This window comes from Macaca fascicularis, chromosome 11, assembly GCF_037993035.2.
Source record: "Macaca fascicularis isolate 582-1 chromosome 11, T2T-MFA8v1.1".
Classification (NCBI taxonomy): Eukaryota; Metazoa; Chordata; class Mammalia; order Primates; family Cercopithecidae; genus Macaca; species Macaca fascicularis.
In genome coordinates this window covers 46,058,854-46,081,054 of record NC_088385.1, presented here as the reverse complement: position 1 = coordinate 46,081,054, position 22,201 = coordinate 46,058,854, and the positions used below count along the sequence as shown (strand labels likewise).

Here is a 22,201-nt window from a genome sequence, read left to right as displayed (position 1 = left end):
TAATCCCACAGAGACCAGTAAAAAGTAAACAATGTATAGAAAGAATCTAACAAGCTTATTTAACAAGATGTAATAATATATTTAAAAATAAATCCTACAAATCCTGAAAATACCATGGTAAATTAAAGAAACATTAAAATTTTAGATTGAAATATAATAACCTCATTGAGGCAAGTGAAGCAAAGTATTTTTTAAAGCTTCTTTCAAAAGAAAATTTTTGTATAGAGAAAAGTAATGTAAGAATTTCATAGACAGGAAAATGAATTCATATGACAGAATACTGAGAATGTTCTTCAAAATCTGTAATATTCAGGATTACTATCTGTGCTTGTAATGTTTGCAGATATATGTATATATTTACCAAATACATTCATCATACAAAGACTTAACACATGAAAATACCAAGTGACTTTACTCAGCCAAAATAATTTTTTAAAGATAATAGTATATCTTTAAGGTTTTAGTTCTTGAAATTACATGCCATGTATTCTAATCTAATCTTCAGTCATTTAGTTGTCCCTTACGTTAAAGTGCATGATGCTATATATTTTAAGGCAAAAAAAAAAAAAAAAAAAAAAAAAAAAAAAAAAAGGTGGAAAAATAGGTGAGTCAGGAAGAAATGGCAAGGGGAAAATGTGAAGTAGAGGGGGGACAAAAGGGAATAGAATAAAGAAAAAAGAAGGTTGCTCTTCAAATGTTGGCTCTGCTATTTAATAGTTATCCTTTCTGGGAAAGTTACATACACTTTATGTACATCAGTTTTCTATCTTAAGTATAGAGATAATTATACACATCTTTCAAAATTTTTATGAAATTACATGTAACATACTTAATGTGCTTTGAAACAGTCCTTGGCTAAATAAGAACCTAGGCAGAAGCAACTGTTAATATTTATCATATTCTTACCCTGTGGCTCCTGAGTCAGATTTCTTGGATCTTACGCTGGCTTTTTTGCTTTCTAGACTGTGACCCTGGGCAAATCATGTAATCTTTTGTCCTTCAATTTTCACATTTCCGAAATAGGAGAAATGATAGCAGGGTTGTTACAAGCATTAGATAAGATCAGATATGTAAAACTTAGAACAAGGCCTGGCTCACATATATTCAATAGATGTTTGCTAATATGATCATTGCTGTAGTTTAAAGGAGCAAGTTTGAAAGTGGATTAGGAATTCAGAAGTGAAAATGGAGATAGGAAGAACCTGCACAATTTTTGTTGGAAGGGAAAGGAAAAATAATTCTATAGCAGATTTGCTGTACTATCCACCTAAAACTTTAAGTGAAATCTTATGGTAAGGACAGGATTATATTTGTATTTGAATTCTCATAATAAAATTACATATAGAACATGACATTTTCACATCAAAAGAGGAGTTTAAAGGCCATCTGGTCTAGAGCCCCAGCTTTGCCTAAAGTCACACAGGTAGTTAGCGGAAGCCCTAAGGATGGAGGGCGTTCTGTAACTCCAGACGCACTGCTTTTTTCTACTGCATCATACTGCCACCATATTAGCTACATTGGAACTTACTCTGTAAGGAACGTGGGTAAGCTTGAGGCAGATTAATCATGGGACCAAATGGTTGGCAAAGAGGCATTGAAGTAGTTAGTTATGTAGAATTTCTATTACATTATTTTAAAAGACTACCACCCCTTTATTTACTTAGCATTAAGAGAATGACTGAAATTATGTGAAGAAAATAGTTACCTGAGGTCTACAACCTCAATTCTTTAACATTAGTAGGCTGCCTTTCTTCTCTTGATATCAAAAGCTGTTCTGGGCAAGGAGGCCAGTGAAAGCTATGAGGTTCCTCTGTCAATATCTTATCACACACACCTAACGAGCAGGAAAAAAGAACGTCTAAGCTACTAGCACTGCCAGTAATGTCCACATGTTTGTGATCTGTGAGTGTGAAGTAGAATATCAGGAGTAACTGAAAGACACTGCATACACTCTAGTAGCATTAGTGAATGCGTTTATTCCTAAAATGTACTACCAATAAGATTATATCCATAGCTTCAGCTTCTGCTGCATTATTGTCTCTCATTCCAATGCCAAATCATTGAAATATTATTTTTTATTGTGGGCCAATTTGGATATAATTGTACTCTTTTTGACCAATGAACATAGCAGTATTATCAATACATATCAAAGGCATACTTTAAAACTCTAATTAGGTATGCATATAAGTGACTATAATTGTTTAAAGTACAGTATATATGCCAATATGGGCATAATCATTAGTGTACCAGTTAATGAGTTGTCACAAAGTATACTGACCTTCTCACTACCAAGTAGTATTTGCTAGTTTGAAAATTACATAAATAGTATTATGTAATACATACTCTTTTATGACTAGCTTCTTTCACCCAGTATTATGCTTATGGGCTTCATCAGTGTTACCAAGTATAACCATAGTATATTTATTCTCATTGCTATATAGTATCCCATTGTATGACTATACCATTTTATTTAACCATTCTGTTGTTAGTAGACATTAGATTGTATCCAGTTTGGTGCGTATTAATAATAGTGCTGCTAAGAGCATTTTTGTCCATATCTTTTGGTGTATATATACATATCTGTGGGTACTTAACTAGAAGTAGAACTGCTAGATTACAGCCTATGCATAGGTTCAGCTTTAGCAGATTTTGTAAAGTTTTCCAAAAAAAGTTCTTTCAATTTACATTCCCAACAGCAGTGTGTAAGGGTTCTAGTTCCTCCACATCATCTTTGTCTGGCTTTTTCGTTTTAGACATTCTCATGAGTGTATAGTGGTACTTCACTGTGGTCTTAGTTTGCATTTCTCTAATGACTAATGAGTTTGAGTACTTTTATTTATTCATTGGACATTTGGATAGCCTTTGTTATGATGTGCCTGTAAGTCTTTTGCTCATTTTTACATTGGTTTATCAGTTTTTTCATATTGATTTGTAAAAGTTTTTATGTATTATGTAATGAGTCGTTTGTTGGATATATAATATACATGCACACCACACACACACACACACACACACGCACACACACACTTAATCTCAAATATATTTTCCCATTCTACATCTTGCCTTTTTACTCTCTTAATGGTGTCTAATAGAAATTCATACTTTTAATATAGCTTAATTCATCAATAATTTTCTTTATGGTTAGTGATTTTATGTCCTATTTAAGAAATATTTGCCTAACTCAACATAATAAAGACATTCCTTATTGTATCTTCTAGAAATTTCCTTGGTTTTTCATTTCATATTCAAATCTTCAATCATTTAGAATGGATGTTTATATGTGGTGGAGGATAGGCGCAGGTTGTAAATTTTGTCAAGATTTGTCAAGATGACAAAGAGAAAGATAATGAAGAGAAATAAACTCAGATGATAAGTTTGAAAAAAGTAGAAGAATAAACTTACTTTTTATTTTTTAAAAATAATATACCTTATTTCTTTAGATAGGTTTTAAGTTTACAAAAATTGATCAGTAGGTACAGTGGTCCTAAATACCCTCTCGAGATCCCCATAGTTTCCCCAATGCCTTATATCTTGTATTAGTGTGGAACTTTCATTACAACTGATGAACCAATATTTATTTCTTATTAACCAAAGTTCATAATTTACATTAGGCTTCACTCTTTGTGATGTATAGTTCCAAGGTTTATGATAAATATATAAGGCATACCTTAAGTTTAAAATTCTTCCCCGTTTTTTCTGTGAAATAACAAGACATGTGACCAATTTTTAATATGCACTTGTTACTATCAGAGCTCAAAAGTAGCAGTAAAATGAACAGGTATCGTGTTAAATATGAAATCCTTAAATGAGGAACTTTTGACAAAATAGCTAAAAAAATATTTAGTGAAGACAAAAAGAATGTATTGACCTAGAATAAAAACTGCTTAGTATTTTAGGTCATGGATTTATATCTCTGACACTAAGGAATCTGGCCCTGTCCTAGAGGTCAGGCAATTGGCTGTTGGGTGCCTGACAAAATACTACTGGCAATACTCTCACAGTACCTGCCAAAGAAGAACTAGTAGAATAAAAAGCCACATAAAATCTGGAGGAAGTTTTTGTTATTTTATTGCTAAAAACACGAAGAAGACCCAATAGGCATTAATCTGCCAAAGCAAGACAGAAATTATCATGCCATATGAAACGCCAGTCCATCTGTGCAAATGTCTTTTCCTCTTAACAGAGGCTGTCGATGAAAACTACTATTCAAATCCCTTTTAACCCAAATTCATAAAATTCCATAATTATTTTAGATTGTCAGCTGGATTTTCTATGAGCCAAAACTATTCTTAGCATTTTAACTGATTTAGCAATTTACTATTTCGGTACTCTTTTTGTGGCTATCTAAATTTTATCACACATTTACATGTCTTTAAGAATATCTGTAGTCTGTTCCCAGTCTATTTATGTAATCACATCTTTCGCTTCTCCCTTATACCAATGCTCATGAGCCTTTTTGTTTTCCTTCTTTAGGCAAACTAACTAATTAACTTCAAGGGGACTAACAGTAGTTCTCTAGAGCAGTGATTATCAGTAGGGCTAGGAGAGGACACATTGGACTATGGTAAAACATCTCCATTAACTCATGGTGCTTCTGATAGTCCATGAAATCAGTGCTTGACATCAACTCATACTGTAAACTTAACCAATTTGTCATTCAATTAGCATTACTTGACATGTCCCTTCTCTGTGCCATTGCCTACGCGGTACTTTTAATCTATTAAAATTGTATGCCATCTTCAAGACGTCTCTCAAAATCTACTCCTCCATGAAGCATTTTCTGTCTCTTGCAGCAAGTAATAATTTTTGCCCTCTCCAAACACCTTGCATTAACTTATCCAGACTTCACTACATAATTGTTTAGGAATTTGACATCTCTCTTCTACCAAGCTATAAGCCCCCTCGGGAAAATAAAATCTGAAAATCACATTTCTTCCTGTTGTGTCCTGCAGTATCTTGCCTAATTTCTTGCACGTCTAGGTGTCCAGTAAATACTTGCTGGGTGAATTTTACCTTATGTTGTGCAGGTATCCCTTTCAAAATAAGTTGAGCTGTCTATGTGCAAAAAAAGTAAAAATATCTGATAATTACAACAAGGCATAAAATATATATTTGCACTGAAATCCTTTGAGATAAATTAGAGTGAACTAAATATCAAAATGGGCATGGGGCTATCTATATCACTGCTACTTTCTTCCTTAATTTATAATATCTAGCTTGGAAATTTGAAGATAATCTATAGAAAGACCAGCTAGAGAATCAAAGTGATAAAAAGATTAAAGTAACAACCTGGAGAATGTAATTTTGAATACTAAAACAAAAATTGAGTGGATATACAATACTAGCAACGACAACTAGAAAAAATAATAACTGCTGATATTTAGAGCACTTACTGTGGGCCACGTATTAGACTAGCACTTTATTTGGTTTTCACCAATAACCCTTAGAACCCTAAGAGATAGAGCTGTTTGAGATAGTTATGTACCTCATTTTACAGGTGAGAAAATAGGTGTGGAGAAGTGTCTTGCCTACTTACCTTACTACTTGCTCATGAGGAATAAAGCCTAGATTCAGACCTAGTCTAATTCCTAGCTGTTAACCATAATTCTCCATTGACAGTAATTTTGGATGTTCATCCATCCATCCATCCATCCATCCATCCATCCATCCATCCATCCATCCATCTACTCATCCATCCATTCAATACACATTAAGGAGTACTATGTGTTAGACACTATGCTGAATACTAGGAAAAAAGAATAAAACACACAGTCTTGACTTTCGAAGAAATTAAAGTTCACTGAAAGAGACAAGGATTCCTAGGAAAACCTTTAGTAAAGTGTTAACTCTTAAAGAAGGAGAAAAAGTTAAGCAAGAAAGGAAGGAAAATATATTAAAGTCCAAAGAAATCACATATACAAATGCCAGAGGATTAACAGAGTATGTCATGTATGGGGTGCTGCTGGAGCATAGGGTGAAGGATGGTTGAGAAAGGTAGACAGAGACTATATTATGAGAATCAGCTAATTTACATTTCTATTAAAGAAACCACACCACAAGTATTTGCTTATTAGTTAGTAGTATTAATATTTAATTACCAGATCAATACTATTTTATTGCCCAGTAGGTATTTTATTTTATTTTATTTTATTTTATTTTATTTTATTTTTGAGGCAGCGTCTCTCTCTGTCACCCAGGTTGGAGTGTAGTGGCGTGATCTCTGCTCACTGCAACCTTTGCCTCCCAGGTTCAAGCAATTCTTGTACCTCAGCCTCCCAAGGAGCTGGGATTACGGGGATCTGCCATCACGCCCGGCTAATTTTCGTTTTTTCAGTAGAGATAGGGTTTCACCGTGTTGACCAGGCTGGTCTCAAACTCCTGGCCTCAAGTGATCTGCCTGCCTCGGACTCCCAGAGTGCCAGGACTACTGGCATGAGCCACCACGCCAGTTTGCCCAGTAGTACTTTATTGCACCCTCCTCAGGGCAGGGAGTCCAATATGGAAAGGGTTGAAAGAATGCTAAATGAAAATAGTCTTAGTTCCTTTTGATTTATTTGTACCAAGTCTCATTTTGGAAAAGTAATAAAACAAGAGGAACTTTAAACAAAATCTGATACAAACACTGTTATTTCTCTCCTCTCCTCTCTGCTCCTCTCTCTTCCTTTCTTTTCCCCTTCCCTTCCCTTCCCTTCCCTTCCCCTCCCCTCCCTTCCCCCTCCCTTCCCCCTCCCTTCCCCCTCCCTTCCCCCTCCCTTCCCCCTCCCTTCCCTTCCCTTCCCTCTTTTGAGACAGGGTCTCACTCTGTGGCCCAGGCTGGAGTCCAGTGGCATGATCTCGGCTGGCTGCAACCTCCACCTCCCAGGTTCAAGTGATCCTCCTGCCTCAGCCTCCCAAGGAGCTGGGACTACAAGCACACGCCACCACATCTGGCTTATTTTGTATTTTTAGAAGAGACAGGGTTTCACCATATTGGCCAGGCTAGTCTCGAATTCCTGACCTCACGTGATCCGCCCACCTAGGCCTCTCAAAGTGCTGGGATTACAGGCGTGAGCCACTGCACCTGGCCCAAACACTGAATTTTCAATGATTCATTATATTTCTAGAAAATTGCTACTACTAACGAAAAATTAATATGTGGTTGTTTTAGCCACAATTTAGTTTGTATAATATAAAACATTAAGTTACTAAAAAAAAAACTCAATAGTTTTGTAATTTGCTTTTATATCTAGAGGATGGCCAAAAGCAAGTCATGGTTAGTGAACGGACAGAAGCCTTTACCACTGCTCGAAATTTACTGGCCTCTGGAGCTGATGCTATTGAAAGGATTATGTCTTCATACAAAGAGGTACTTGCATTTCTTATTGTCAATTCGATTAAAATAAAATTTATGAAAATCAAGCAAAATGTCAATTACCAGTATACTTAGTATTTTGAAACATATCTTTTCTCTGCCAAAATTGCTGAGTATAATCAAGATTAAGGGCAGCAACTCCCCAGTGTAGTGCTGCTAATATCCTTTGTTTTTATACTATCAATTGTTACTTCTCTTTGTCTCTCTATAGTATGTTATCTTTGTTTTACATTGTAAAGAAACCCTTAGGTATGAACTCCGGAGGCAGAGTGCCTAAATTTTCGTTTTTGCTCCAGTATTTACAAATTATGTGACCTTAGCTCAAGTTCCCTAACGTGTCTGTGTCTCTGTTTCTTCATCTATAAAATGGGGATAATGATAACACTGACTTGTGGGGTTGTTGTGAGCTGATACATGTAGAATATTTAAAACAGCACATATTAAACACTCAATAAATGTTAGCTAATAACATTTCTTATATATCTTGCAAGCTTTTACCTTTCCTTTGTTAAATGGGTAATACCTTCTTACCATTCCGCATTCCTTCTGCAGAGTTTGAGTCTTCCTCTTTTGTGTCCATCTCAGTGTATATCTGATGTTTCATCACATTATAACTGTCTATATTGCCTGCATCACACCACTCAGCTCCTTGAAGCAGGAACTGTCTTACTCATCTTTACATTCCTAATATCCATTTTCATACTTGCAATACTGTATATGGTTAATAAATATTTGTTGACAAAATAATAATAAGACCTGCAGATACCACAGGACCAACGTTAAAATTACTTAATTTAATTCAGATATTATATAATCTTCCCATAAAAGTTATTCTCACTACCAATTACTCTTACGGCTATCATATTAATATAAATTCTAGAACATCATTATAAATTTAGCTGCATATTAAGTCAGCCTTGAATAAACTATATAAAAGAGTTACAAAGGGCTAGCAAGCAACTCAATTTTTTTAAAAAGTTCAAATAGTAATGTTGATAATCTGGAGACAGTCTTTGGGATAGATTTGTTGATGTAATAAATTACTTAATATTAAAATTAAATGACAAATCAAGATTTTGTTTATTGCACATTAAAACATTGTGCTATCTAAGTTAGAGAAATGATATCAATTAGTTTTTCTAAACTGTCTCCAACTCAACAAATTATTGCATTTTGCCTTATTTTGCTTGAATTGACTTTTAATCATAAAATGTTCACTTCTAAAAATTCTTGTACTGCTGTGACGGCACATGAAAGCACCCACCATGTCTTCTCTGCTAGCACCAGAGGGACCAAGTTTCCTTTGTAGAGTTAGGGTTCTAAGACAAATTCCCTGTCTTGTACCCCAAAGTAATTTGTCTACCGGCACATTCTTAGTTTTTTTCAGACACTTCTGCTGTCTTCACACTCCATCATGGTCCACTGATTCATTGCCTCCTGCCTTTCTTGAATTGACCTCTACTTGTGGTTTTGGAATTCTTTTCTATGCAAATATTTATATTTGCCCAGGTTTCACTTGAATCCATATTTTGTTAATCTTTAAATTTGTTTTCCTCCACTTGGCAACTAAGAGGTTCTTCTAGATAACATTAGAAATCATTTAAATAGCTATAACATTAACATACAGAAATGAAATAATAGTGTAATTACAGATCTCTCAGTAGAGATGTGTGGTAGAAGGCTTTTAATAATAATACCTACACATTTACTGCTTACGTTTTGCATACACAGAAATTTTACACAAATGTCGACATTGTTGTATTCTGCAATTTATTAAGAAATATTTATTTCTGAGATGTCTTGATTATTCTTGTGCATTCTTGTGCAAGAACTATCCTTAGTTCTTGTGCATTCTTTTTCATTGAGACACATGTTCTTGATAAGAAATGAGTCACCTTTCACAGTACCCTGATAACAAGGTGTTCTTTTAATAGAAAAACAGCAGTAGGTTAACCAAAGTAAACAGCTGAAAGAATAGGAACAAGACACCATTCCATTGAGCTTTGTGGACTAAAGTAGAGATTTAGCTCATCTTATAATCTTACCTAGAAAAAAAGAATATATTTAATGTTTTTCTTTGGGCATATAAATCATGTTGGCTTCAAAAGAAGCTGGATTCTGGGAATTATACTGAAAAGGATTTGAAGCTTTTCATTGAGCTTGCTCTCAATATTGGTATCCTTCCAAATATAGTAATTTTGACAATCAATTTGGCTTGGAAACATTCATTTCATAATAGGACAAAAGGTACTTTTCTCCTACTTAAAATCTTCTATTTTAAATAGAAAAAAGATACAAAAAATAAAAGATTATAATTTCATTGAATGACCTTAAGCTTTCCACAAAATTTTTAATTTATTGGAAATGAATTTCATCATGTAAACAGAGGCCAAATCAGAAATTTGACTGAATGATCCTTAACTCTCATTAATATTCTAAAATCTGTGTATTATGTTTTATAATTTCAATCAAACATGTTATGGTGTTATAGTGCTCTCTTGTACTGTCATTTGTTTTAGTTTTCAGATGTATTATATATCTCATGTATAATACGATAGGATCTTCAACATTAAGTCAAGAAACTTATATGATTACATATTTATTTATTTATTGTCTTGGGTCTAGTAACTCTATTTTATCTCTCTGCATTGCTTTCAGGTAACTGAATTAGCAGGCTACACTGCTCGAGTGTACAATATGTTTTGGGTCTTTGATGAAGTAAAAAGAGGCATTTATAAGAGAACTGCTGTCATTCAAGAGTCTGAAAGCCATAGCAAGAATGGAGTTAATGTAGAATTACCGCTCAGTGACACATTGGCAATTAAAGGTATTAAACTCAAGTGCTTTTGTATTTTCCTACATGTAAGTGTTTATCAACAGAACCAAAGTTTAAGAAGATAGCTTTTAGTAGTTACAAGGAACCAACATTTAAATAACCAACATTATTTAAACAGCAATCCCTAATATAAGTGTTGCAATTTGAGGGGTGGTGACTGATATTACCACAAAAACACAGTGTTATGCTACTTTTATTTAGGACACAAATTTCCAAATTATTTTTGGAAACTGAACATATGGCATAATGAATCATTTGCTTTTAAAATTCAACTAACAAATAGAATTCGATCTAATGTCATGTTGTTCTTCATAATACTGTTTCTAAACTTGTTTGGTTACATATTTTTTTTAATTGCGTTATTCTCTGTCGTAATTCCCTTTTTTGCAGCACTGTGTTTTTTTTTCTATAGAAATGTTAATTTAGGGAAATAGAGTGTCAAAATTAGGGCTGGGTTATTTCAGATTGTATAGCTTTGCTATTGTAATGATGTTGACATTCGATTATTATAAAATAATGTTTCTCAGAAAGATATTCCAAGTAGATGTGTCAATATGTACAAATTTGCATTACATTAAACCTTGCCTCAGGTCTGGATATCTGTATTTACATTTGTTTATGTAATTTACTACTGTGAATTATCTTTATGATTGAAATTACCTGTTAGACTGCATTATAATTTAAGTTATTTAATCAGAAACCCATGATAATGTTTGTATCTTACACTTTTTCTTAATTACAGGAAAAGTTATCGATGTGGATCATGGAATTATTTGTGAAAATGTTCCCATAATTACACCAGCAGGAGAAGTGGTGGCTTCCAGGCTAAACTTCAAAGTAAGATGATATTCAAGAATCTTCTGATTGTTGCCATCACACTAATACAAACAACTCAGAATTCATGTACCTTATGTTAAATACTTGGAGGAGCATTTGGAAAGGGGAAATCAAGAAAGGTATGCACAGTGGCTCAATTACAGAAGCAGTTACCCCTCAGAAAGCAGAGAGAAAAGAGAAATTTGATTTCTACTGCTTTATTGCCAGGTCGAAAATCAAAATTATAGTGCACAAGGTAATTTTGGGGAACAATAGGAAATTTCATCAGAAATTTGTATCTGGAAATAAATTTTCATTTTTTGCCCTATAGAAATTACTTTTTAAAAAGCCTATACTGTAATATATTTACTAAAATATGAATAGATGTCATTAGCAAGTTTAATTTTGTCAATATACATTCTGTGACTTAAATTTTTAAAATAAATTACATGTACTAATGTACAATTATAATCAGAAGATCTATGGATTGGAATTTAGTTTTTAATTCTGTTGACAATAATTTCTTATTCTTGTGTACTGATTACAAAAACTAAAAAGTAAAAGCATCCAATAAACCTGAGTCTCTGACTTAAGGCATTATAAAATTCAAACACACATTTTGGGATTGAAGCACAAAATAATTTGCTGACAAGTATTAATGACTATAATATAGCAAGTTGAGCTAGGTTCAAACAAAGAAATGATTTGACTTGATAAAATAATTGCAAACATGACAAACATATGCTAATTAATGATTTTAGTATGGACTTTAGTCAAGGTTTAATTATTAAAGATGTATTTGCAAATGTTTTGGGTTACTGAGAGTTGAAAGGAGAGGATGAGTAGCATCAAACAGGGTAAAATCCTGTGTCAGTAAATTTAAAGAAATTGTATTTTAGCTGCAATTTGGTCAGACTTTATTTTTCCATGTGTAGACCTATAGGGTGGTCTAATTACTAGGATCTGAACACAAGTACCAATTAGGTACTAATGGCATACATATTTAACTATTTATTAATGGTTTCACAGTTTATAGTTTATGATTTTATAGAGAGGGTTTTTTTTTGGTCAGGATAGGTTTTATAATATCAACTCTTGTTGCTCTATTTATTAAATAAATAGTGTATGTGTCTTGAGCTTTGCTTACTAACTACATTAGTGTGGGCATATCACACTCTTTCTGCAGAAAAATATAGAGAAGTTTCTTTTATATAAAATGAACTAAACTAAAAATACTCAATCTAGTGAAAGTATCTTAGAAGATTTGAAGTTGTACAAAGATATGTGTTAGTAAAGTACACTTTCTTCATAATTACTTATTTCTAACTCAGAGAATTATATTTAAATTCTCAGGTACCTAAAATATAATAGGAAGTTCTGTATCCTCTCCATAGATTGAAAAATAAGTTTCTAGAGGAAAGGATCTCATACCTTTGTTAGCCTTCAGGATTAAAAAATCATTTGCAGGCCAGGCATGGTGGCTCATGCCTGTAATCTCAGCACTTTGAGAGGCTGAGGTGGGCAGATCAGCTGAGGTCAGGAGTTCAAGACCAGCCTGGCCAACATGGTAAAACCCTGTCTCTGCTAAAAACACAAAAATTAGCCGGGCATTGTGGCAGGCACCTGTAATCCCAGCTACTCAGGAGTCTGAGGCACAAGAATCGCTTGAACCCAGGAAGCAGAGGTTGTAGTGAGCCAAGATCATGCCACTGTACTCCAGCCTGAGACAGAATAAGACTCAGTCTCAAAAAATAAATAAATATATATATGAATTTTTAAAAGTTTAAAAATTATTTGCAGAAGAAAAGTTAGTGAGTGTGAGACAAAAGAATTCTAAGCATCAGAGAACTTTATGCTGAGAAAATATTAATATTAATGTAGAAAGTCTCCAATTACCCCTCAAAATGTGTTAAATTTCTTAGAATTCCTAATAGAGAATGGCCTTATTAAAATATTTTGCCAATGTGCTTTTCACCACGGTATATATGTTTTTAAAAAATCATTTGGAAAATATTTACGCTTCTACAAAATTTAACTTTTCTCTAGTGGAAGCTTTTTCTCTAGTGGAAGAGCACAGGCAGATAACAAATTAATTTTTTCTAGCTTCTTCCTGAGATTTTCTTGGTATGCTAGCAATATAATACTCTTTCATTTTTGAGTTTCAGTATAATATATTCTACATTATTGATACTTGAATATTGGTGTCCATTCTAAACAAAGCTAGATCTACAGCCATCCTGTAAATTTCTGATATTTATTTTTTGGGTATCACTGATTATAAAATTTCGTTTGCTCTTGGTAGAAGTAAATATAAATTTTAAATGGTGTTTCTATTGCTTGTTCTTCACTATACCCTTTAAATACCGTAATAAGACAACTTCTTCATCCTATTATGTGGAATGGGAACTCATGAAATTTAACAGTTTAAATGTCAATAATAAGAGAAAATAAACGGAATCATCCAATAAATAATAAATAAATAACCTCTGTTTTATTTATGAATATTATATATATATTATTCATATATACGTAATGTTCTATATGTGTGTGTTTTAATTCATCCCTAGACATGAGACTAAAATACAATCCTCTTTCTTTCCTCTATCCTTGGTTTGTTAAAGGTATTTCCTCCATCTGTGAATAAAGCAGAATTTGAATCATCTTCTCTCTCTGATTATGGGCTTTTGTGATTTTTGTAGCATTTCAGGCGGCTGAAGTATAAAACTAAACAACCCAGCTGACTCCTTGGATAACTGTGATTTGTAGCTATTAACTGCAGTTAATTTTCAGTTGTATTTGAATTCAATGTAAATTTAATTCAATATTAATATCAAAATATAATGTAATATATTTTTATTTATTTTATTTTATTTTATTTTTTTAGAAACAGAGTCTCTCTCTGTCGCCCAGGCTGGAGTGCAGTGGCCTGATTTCGGCTCACTGCAAGCTCTGCCTCCCGGGTTCACGCCATTCTCCTGCCACAGCCTCCGGAGTAGCTGGGACTACAGGCTCCTGCCACCACGCCCAGCTAATTTTTTGTATTTTTAGTAGAAACAGGTTTCACCCTGTTAGCCAGGATGGTCTCGATCTCTTGACCTCGTGATCCGCCCACCTCGGCCTCCCAAAGTGCTGGGATTACAGGCGTAAGCCACTACATCCCACATTTTTATTTAAATTTTTATGATTTGTCTTATTTCCCAAGCAGTTGTTTTTCTCTATGTGTATGTGATATCTGATAACAAATTATAATTTTGGAAAGCCAGTGCCCATTTCGAGAAGATTCATTTCCTTTGGAATTGAATTATGTAATGATGCTTTTAGCTTCAGAGAATAGTCAAAAGCCAAACTTTTTCTCAACCCTGAAAAATATTTTTCCTTGATCTCTTGCCCATTCTGGGTTATCATGTGTTTGAACATTTAAAAAAAATAATTCACTTTTAGGTGCTGCCAAAAGAAATCATTTTAAACTATTGCAGTTTGTAATTTTATTTCTTACTTTAGGTAGAAGAAGGAATGCATCTTTTGATAACTGGTCCCAATGGTTGTGGGAAAAGTTCTCTCTTCAGAATTCTAAGTGGGCTCTGGCCTGTGTATGAAGGAGTCCTCTATAAACCACCTCCTCAACATATGTTTTATATTCCACAAAGGTAAGTATATCTTTTTACATTACAAGAAACAATGTCCTTTTGCTCTTGAATTGTCTTGATTCCTCAAGCTCCTCAGTTTATATATCTTTAAGAATGTTTTTATTAAGAGAAGCTATTAAGGAAATAAAAATTCACTTAGCCCAACATGTTTTATTACTGCTTTGATTGTAATACTCTCTAGGACAATAGCACTTCCTTTCATTTTCACGTCTGTCTAGATGGAATAAATACACAGAGACTGCAGATGTTAGTCTCAAGGAATAACAAGCAGGCTGTTCCAGAGAACGATTAGATTGCCTGAGATGTCAGATTATCTCTTCTCACAGAAAAAAAATAACACCTGGATAAGTATACAGCTCTCTCCATCAAGCTGCATACATTCACGTATTCTAAAATTGTTCATTTCTATTCGAGCCTCCATAAAATAGGCTTTACACTTATGCTATATGATTATTTAATGATTTATAACTTTCTTAAGTAAAATTTTTTTACTGTAAGAATGAGAATCATGTAAACATAGAAAAAGAACATTATTTCTTCAGAGCTCTTTAGCTGTCGTCTTCCCTGAGAACAATTAGAAAGGTCTAAAATTAAAAGTTATACACTGAGAATTTGGAATATTCATTGTGGATAAGAGAAGATGAAGTTTGAAGAACTTCCTCATGTTAATTGGACCCAGTAATTTTTCCATCTGTCATCATCCTGGTTACATAGACATTCCATAGAGCACTCCTACTATGTCAGAGGACTGTTTTGTGGAATCTAACAAGCACTTAGGCTGGAAGTATAGTACAAACACAAACATAATAGTCACATCAAGTATGGTGCTCTCATATGTCTCTTTTGTCCCTGTGCCTTTGCCTGAATGTACTGTACAATCCTGTGTACTGGCCTAATTTTTAGACCAGACATAGTAGTTAGGCAGATGAGGTTTTGTGGGCTTTTTTCTTTAAAGTAAGACCTATGGTAGTAGTAGGAAGCTGCCTGGAATATAGGAAAATGAAGAACTGCATTGGCTGAAAATGCTGGACATAAGCAATGACATAGATATTTGTATTTAACACAAAATAGATAACATCTTGTGACACCAGAAATATTGTCCCTTTCCGTCTATGCTTTCAATTCCTTTGGGAAACATTCTGATTCTGAAAGCTAAATTATACTGCCAAAAGTTTCTTTTTTAGACATTTATATGCTTGGCTGACTTTACTTTTTTATTTAGGTTAGAAGGCATAGAATTATGAAGAAAATTTTCTATTATATCATATAATTTGATTCTCTCGATGCAAGTAAAAGTACATAAATAAATTACATATTTTTAGCTATAGTTGTTGTATATAACTTTGACCTGAACAGTATAAGACATTTTCAGAGAATACGAAAGTGAAGAAATTCTAGCCTTTGCTTGCAGAGATACTCGACCATGTTACTTTGCAACGAACATAAATTACTAGGAAACTTTTTCTTAATTAGGAAATTTACTGTTGCCTAAGCAAATAAATCAACCACAATCTAGTTAAGGAGAAAAATAACAATAAGAACTCTACTTTTAAGGCTAAAATGTATTTTAATAATTACTGTTAAAAGTCATTTACCTTGATTCTATGGCTTTTAGAAACATGAACATTTGGGTATATGTTGAAAGTTTTATGGGACCATTATCCTTGCTAAAACCATACAATTTATTTAAATGCATATGTAAACTGAGAATCTAAATGTAGTCTTTGTTTCTTACATTCTAAAAGCTGCTGATTTTTTCAAGTAAATTTTAAAAATAATCTTACATATGTTTATGGTGTAAAAGAAAGCTGCTATGCAATGTATTTCAAAATATTTGTTGGTAGGTAACTGCCTTCTGTTATTCTCATTAGTAAATATTATAATCTGGCTGGGTGCAGTGGCTCACGCCTGTAATCCTAGCACTTTGGGAGGCCGAGGTGGGCGGATCACCTGAGGTCAGGAGTTCGAGACCAGCCTGACCAACATGGAGAAACCCCATCTCTACTAAGAACACAAAATTATCCGGGCATGGTGGCCCATGTCTGTAATCACAGCTACTTGGGAGGTTGAGGCAGAAGAATCACTTGAACCCAGGAGGTGGAGGTTGCAGTGAGCTGAGATCATGCCATTGCACTCCAGCCTGGGCAATAAGAGCGAAACTCCACCATACACACACACACACACACACACACACAAATATATATATATAAATATAAATATATTTGTATACAAATATTTATATATTAAAATATATATTATATATTTATATATAATCTAACTTATTGCATTAATTCATAATAATTGAATATAAGTTAACTACTAGTTTAGCAGCAAAAAAATAAAATTTCAATATAGAATTGAGACTTATGTATGAATTTCACAAGTCATAAAACAGACCTTTACAATAATCCACCTGTATTCACTTTTTGTGATTGAAAGACTTCTGGGTAGGGGATGAATCTCTTTATGGATTGATCAGAATGTATGTTAATTGTTACTTCCATGGAAGAAAAATAGAGTATATTTTGTAAAAGTAGATTTATAATGATGTCATGTAGTGCACAGAAGAAAGAAGTGAACCACTAAGGAAAAGTTCTAATTAACTATATTAGGCAATATATTTTTTTAACCAAATCTTCACAAAGAATGCTGCTATAGCTCAGTTCATAAGCTTGGAAACCTGAATTCCTAAGAAATTATAAAACCACCTCAATGTTTTCCCAGCTAGTGTTATGTAGTATTTTAGCAGTGTTAATAATGAGAACCAGATAAAAGAAAATCTTGGCTTTCGTTGAAAAATACACACACACAAAAACGTTGGCAGATAAATTAGTTTCAAAACAGCTTCCCCTTATCCTATCTTTATTAATGATGACATATGATCATTAGTGGAGCATCAGATACATTTTTGGAAAGAAATGTTTCATCAAAATGTAGATTAACCATTCTAAATCTATGGAATGGTGTATGTTAAAATGCTTAGTATTTCTCAGCTAATACTTTAAATGAGTATTCTGGAAATTTTAGGCTGTTTGAGTTTCTGAGCCATGTGAATGTACTCCTTAAGGTGATGACTGAAACCCACTGCTCTCTCCTATATTAGCCATACCTGACCTCAGGAAAAGTCTTTCATTTGGACATAGATCCTGAATTTCTTCTGTCAATTCTTGTTGCAGTTTATCTGTCTTCCCAATCCCTAAGGAGAGATTTGCGATCCCCTGCTCTCACTTTCACAAATCCACTAATTTATGGTCTATTTGTTACTTCCTAATCCCCTGGTAAGTTTCTGTCTTCATCCATGACAGCCCTAAACCCACCCTTTTATTTGTTTATTTTGTTCACCTGCTAACAAAATTTTATAGTATGCTAACAATCACCAAAATAATAAATTGGAATATTTAGTGGGAGTTGGGAGTAGAGAGAGAGTGGGAGAGAAGCAACAGAGGAAGGGAGGGAAGGAAGAAAGTTAGATGATAATAGATATTTGCTGACAAAATATATTTTGCTCAGAGCAAAATCTTGCTTTCTTTTGTACTAGTTTTTAAAAATAATACTCCAGAAGATAATTTGCATACATCACATTACAGTCGGGCCTCCGTATCTGCAGCTTCCACATCCTTGGATTCAACCCACCATGAATAAAAAATATTTTAAAAATAAACACTAAAAACAACAACATAACAATAAAAAATCACACAAACAGAAAACCAATGCATAGTATTTGTATTGTGGTAGGTATTACAAGTAATCTAAACATGATTTAAAGTATATAAGGGGATGTGTGTAGGTTATGTGCAAATACTATGGCCATTTTATATAAAGGCATCTGTGGATTTTGGTGTTTTCTGGGGTCCTGGAAACAATTCCACCATGGGCACCAACCCATCATGTAATTCTAACACTTATGCTCTTACTACCTACCCTTCCTTGGCAGAAATATCTTGAAAAAGAAATTTTAATCATAATTCTTACTATTCAGATTTACTATACAGGCCCAAATACTAAGGCCCACAAGATCTGAAATAGATTCAGGCTTCCCATAATGGTGTACAAAAAGGTAACTTGTATAAACTTCTGCCCATCCATGACTTTGGAGTCTGAGAAGCAAAAGGTTAGGAAAGTGAAAGAAGGATTATAAGTATAGAATTAAATCTGATCAAATTTTTTTTAAAAGAAAGACAAAGAAAAAAGGGGGAGAAATAGCTGGAGTATTGTGCTTCGTGTCAGAGAAATACAATTTTTTTCATTTAGTCTTTTTAGGATAGACAATAATTAGGATGTAGTCTGATTATGATGTTTATGTATCATTTAGTTATAAATAAAAACATTCAACTAACTGAAATAAAAACCAGAAATAAGTGCCTCAAGAAAGGCAAGAAATGCTATGGATGTTCAAAATGAGGAAAAAATAGAACAGTGTGTCAATTTGACCTGAGTTTTGAAAGTAACTCAGGATTTGAACAGTTGCCATGGATTGCATCAGTTTCTCAAATTTCTGAATAGGTAAGAAATACCACAGATTCAAGTAAGCAGAAGTTTTTGGTTTTTTTGGACACTTTTGGATAGCATACTGTTCTTTCCCACTCTCCTCTAACACATGATGCTGAGAAAAGAAAGCATTTATTAGACTCATCCCCACTAATAAGAAGTCATCAGTACATACTGGAAATAATAGTGCTCATCCTCTCGGTCCTTACTCATTGCTGCGCTGTTTCTTTTAGCTGAAGTTCTTTGATTTAATTTTTTAAGCTTTTTTTTAGTACTTTGGATGTTTGCCATTTTCCCAGTCTCTCGCTAAGGAGCTCAATCTGCTCTCTAGAAGTAAGGGACACAATTTTATATGTTAAATTGCTTCTGAAAAAGCATAATAAAAGATGACGGTAGCTTTTGCGTCCTCAACACTCATTATTTTTTGTTTCCTTTTTACAGAAGATGTTCTGAAATTATGAGTAACATTTTACTTATCAGCTCAATATGTGTTTACTTCTAGCTATTAACTACTACTTCATTCCCAGGGTTGTATGCTCAAGTACCATGTTACTTTATCTCCTTGATTATATATAAATACTACTTAATAAATAAAGTTATGAATCACATTTTGAAGTTGTATGCAGCATAACAACATTTTATGCAACATAAAAGTCTTAAATTTGATTGTAAGCAGGAATGGTAATATCACTAATTAGATTGTATAGGAAATTAAATATAGATAATAACTTTATTTCTATCTTGTTATGCATGAATAATACATATTAATTATTTTCTGCATAAGTTATGCTAAATAGAGTATTTTTAAGTAATTAAATTGAATTTCAAAGGGATTATAGACTTTACTTAGCATTATATGGAATTTCAGAGCCAGAGTTAGACTATACCAAGTCTTTGAATACAAATCTTCTGTACTCACTGCCTATCATTTTCAGATTAATAAGATTATCTTATTTAAGCATCTTCTTATGATGAAAAAAACCCTACTGTTTTTTATCTTAAATATTTTCTCAGATAATCATAATAAAGTCTCTATTACTTTCCTGATTTTCTGAGGAATAACAAAATATCTTTCTTTATAATTTGTCTTCACTTTTCAAAAATGTCTGTATTCTTAACAGTTTTCTTTTTTCTTTTTCTTTTTTTGAGACAGAGCGTCACTCTGTCATCCAGGCTGGAGTGCAGTGGCGCAATCTCAGCTCACTGCAGCCTCCACCTCCTGGGTTCACCATGGTACCACCATGCACGGCTAATTTTTTATTATTTGTACTGACAGGGTATTCCTATGTTACCAGGCCTAATCTTGAACTCCTGGCCTCAAGTGATCATCCCACCTCAGCTTCCCAAGTAGCTGGGATTACAGGCACCCACCACCAAACCCAGATAATTTTTGTGTTTTTAGTAGAGTCAGGGTTTCACCGTGTTGGCCAGGCTGGTCTTGAACTCCTGGCCTCAAGTGATCCACCCGCGTTGGCCTCCCAAAGTGCTGGGATTAAACGCATGACCCACTGTACCTGGCCATTGTATTCTTCAACTGTTTTTCTAAGGAAGAAGATCTATGACATGAAATCTCAGCCTTTACAAGTACTAGTATATTTATGTTTTCTTTGATATCTTTATTTGATATCCATATTTTCTTTGATGGCATTGCCGCTTCTTCCCTTTAATGATATAGTGTGTGTGGCTTAAAAATTACATGAATTAAAATTGATTTTATCCTGAGAATGTTGTGACCTCTTGAGATAACTGATGGGTCCTCGGCATCTTGTACCAGGATTGAGCGTCTCTAGGGCATTGTTATTTTTTATAATTAACAATGTATCAAACAATTAGTGTGTGCTAGTCACAGTTCTACATATATTATGTAAGTTTCTTATTTTTCTGTATGACAACCTATAAAGTTGGTATTAGTTCCCTATTTTGTGAGAAAAAGAGGTTTAAGTCCTCCAGTGGATAAATGCTGGAGCTAGAATATGAACTCAGGTGTGCCTTACCCTAAAGTCATTTTGCCTTATTGGTATCAACAGGGGCATGTGTATGAAAAATTACTACTCTTTATCCTGACCTTGCAAGTATTACCAGCTAATGTTGTTTTCTTGGTGTGCTGATCTGTACTAATATCAAACTGTGGTTTGGAGGCAGAGGTCTTCAGGGCAATTAAGTCAATTTTAACATACATTTTAGCATAGGTACTTGGCCATCATTCAGATATGTTAAGGTGAAAGAAGCTATATTCTCATATGAAAGTGAAATTTTAAAAAATGTAATGGTGTTCAATTCATTTTCAAATTGAATTATATTCTCTACTCTTTCCTATTCTTCTAAAATTCATTTCTCTATAAATATTTAAAGAATTTTTCAAAAATAGTCCCTTAATTTTAAATTAGGATTCTTGTTGAGATATAAAACAAGCAAACCTTAATTTTCAGGATGCATTATGGCATAAAAAAATTGTGACTTACCCTTTACGTCATCAAAAAAAGAGATTGTTTCTTGCAACAGAGTGAAGACTGTGTTTTGTTTCAGGAAGTTCTGCAGAAAGGGCGTGATACATTGACACAACTGTCCTGTGCACTAAGAAGTACTTGCACCAAATAAGCCTTTTGGATATTTTAAAATATGAAGTTCTGGGTTGGGCCTGGTGGCTCATGCCTGTAATCCCAGCCCTTTGGGAGGCTGAGGTTGGATAATCATTTGAGGCCAGGAGTTCAGATTAGCCCTGGCAACATAGGGGGACCCTGTCAATACAAACAATAAAAAACTAGCCGGGCATGGTGGTACTTGCCTATAGTCTCAGCGACTTAAGAGGCTGAGGTGGGAGGATTGCTTGAGTCTGGGAAGTTGAGGCTGCAGTGAGCCATGACTGTACCACTGCACTCTGGCCTGGGCAATAGAGTGAGATGCTATCTCAAAAGAATAAACATAAAAATAAGCCAAAAAAATAAAAACTATGACGTTCCATTTTCTATTGTTTCTATATGAATGACTTCCAAATCCAAGATTTCTTCTTTGTAGGGATCAGGGAACTCTATGTTATATATCAACATTGTTTAACCCACACAT

At 33.8% G+C, this 22,201-nt stretch overlaps 1 protein-coding gene across 6 annotated transcripts in view; it reads left to right on the top strand.

Moving 5' to 3' along the window:
• ABCD2 (ATP binding cassette subfamily D member 2) overlaps positions 1–22,201 on the top strand; it is a 65,283-nt gene that overhangs the window by 4,697 nt on the left and 38,385 nt on the right. For all 6 annotated transcript variants that reach the window (XM_074006597.1, XM_065524027.2, XM_065524025.2 and 3 more), the window contains exons 3-6: positions 7,230–7,345; positions 10,010–10,178; positions 10,930–11,024; positions 14,505–14,650. In XM_074006597.1, the coding sequence (XP_073862698.1) occupies positions 7,230–7,345; positions 10,010–10,178; positions 10,930–11,024; positions 14,505–14,650 (526 nt within the window). The remainder of the gene's footprint in view (positions 1–7,229; positions 7,346–10,009; positions 10,179–10,929; positions 11,025–14,504; positions 14,651–22,201) is intronic.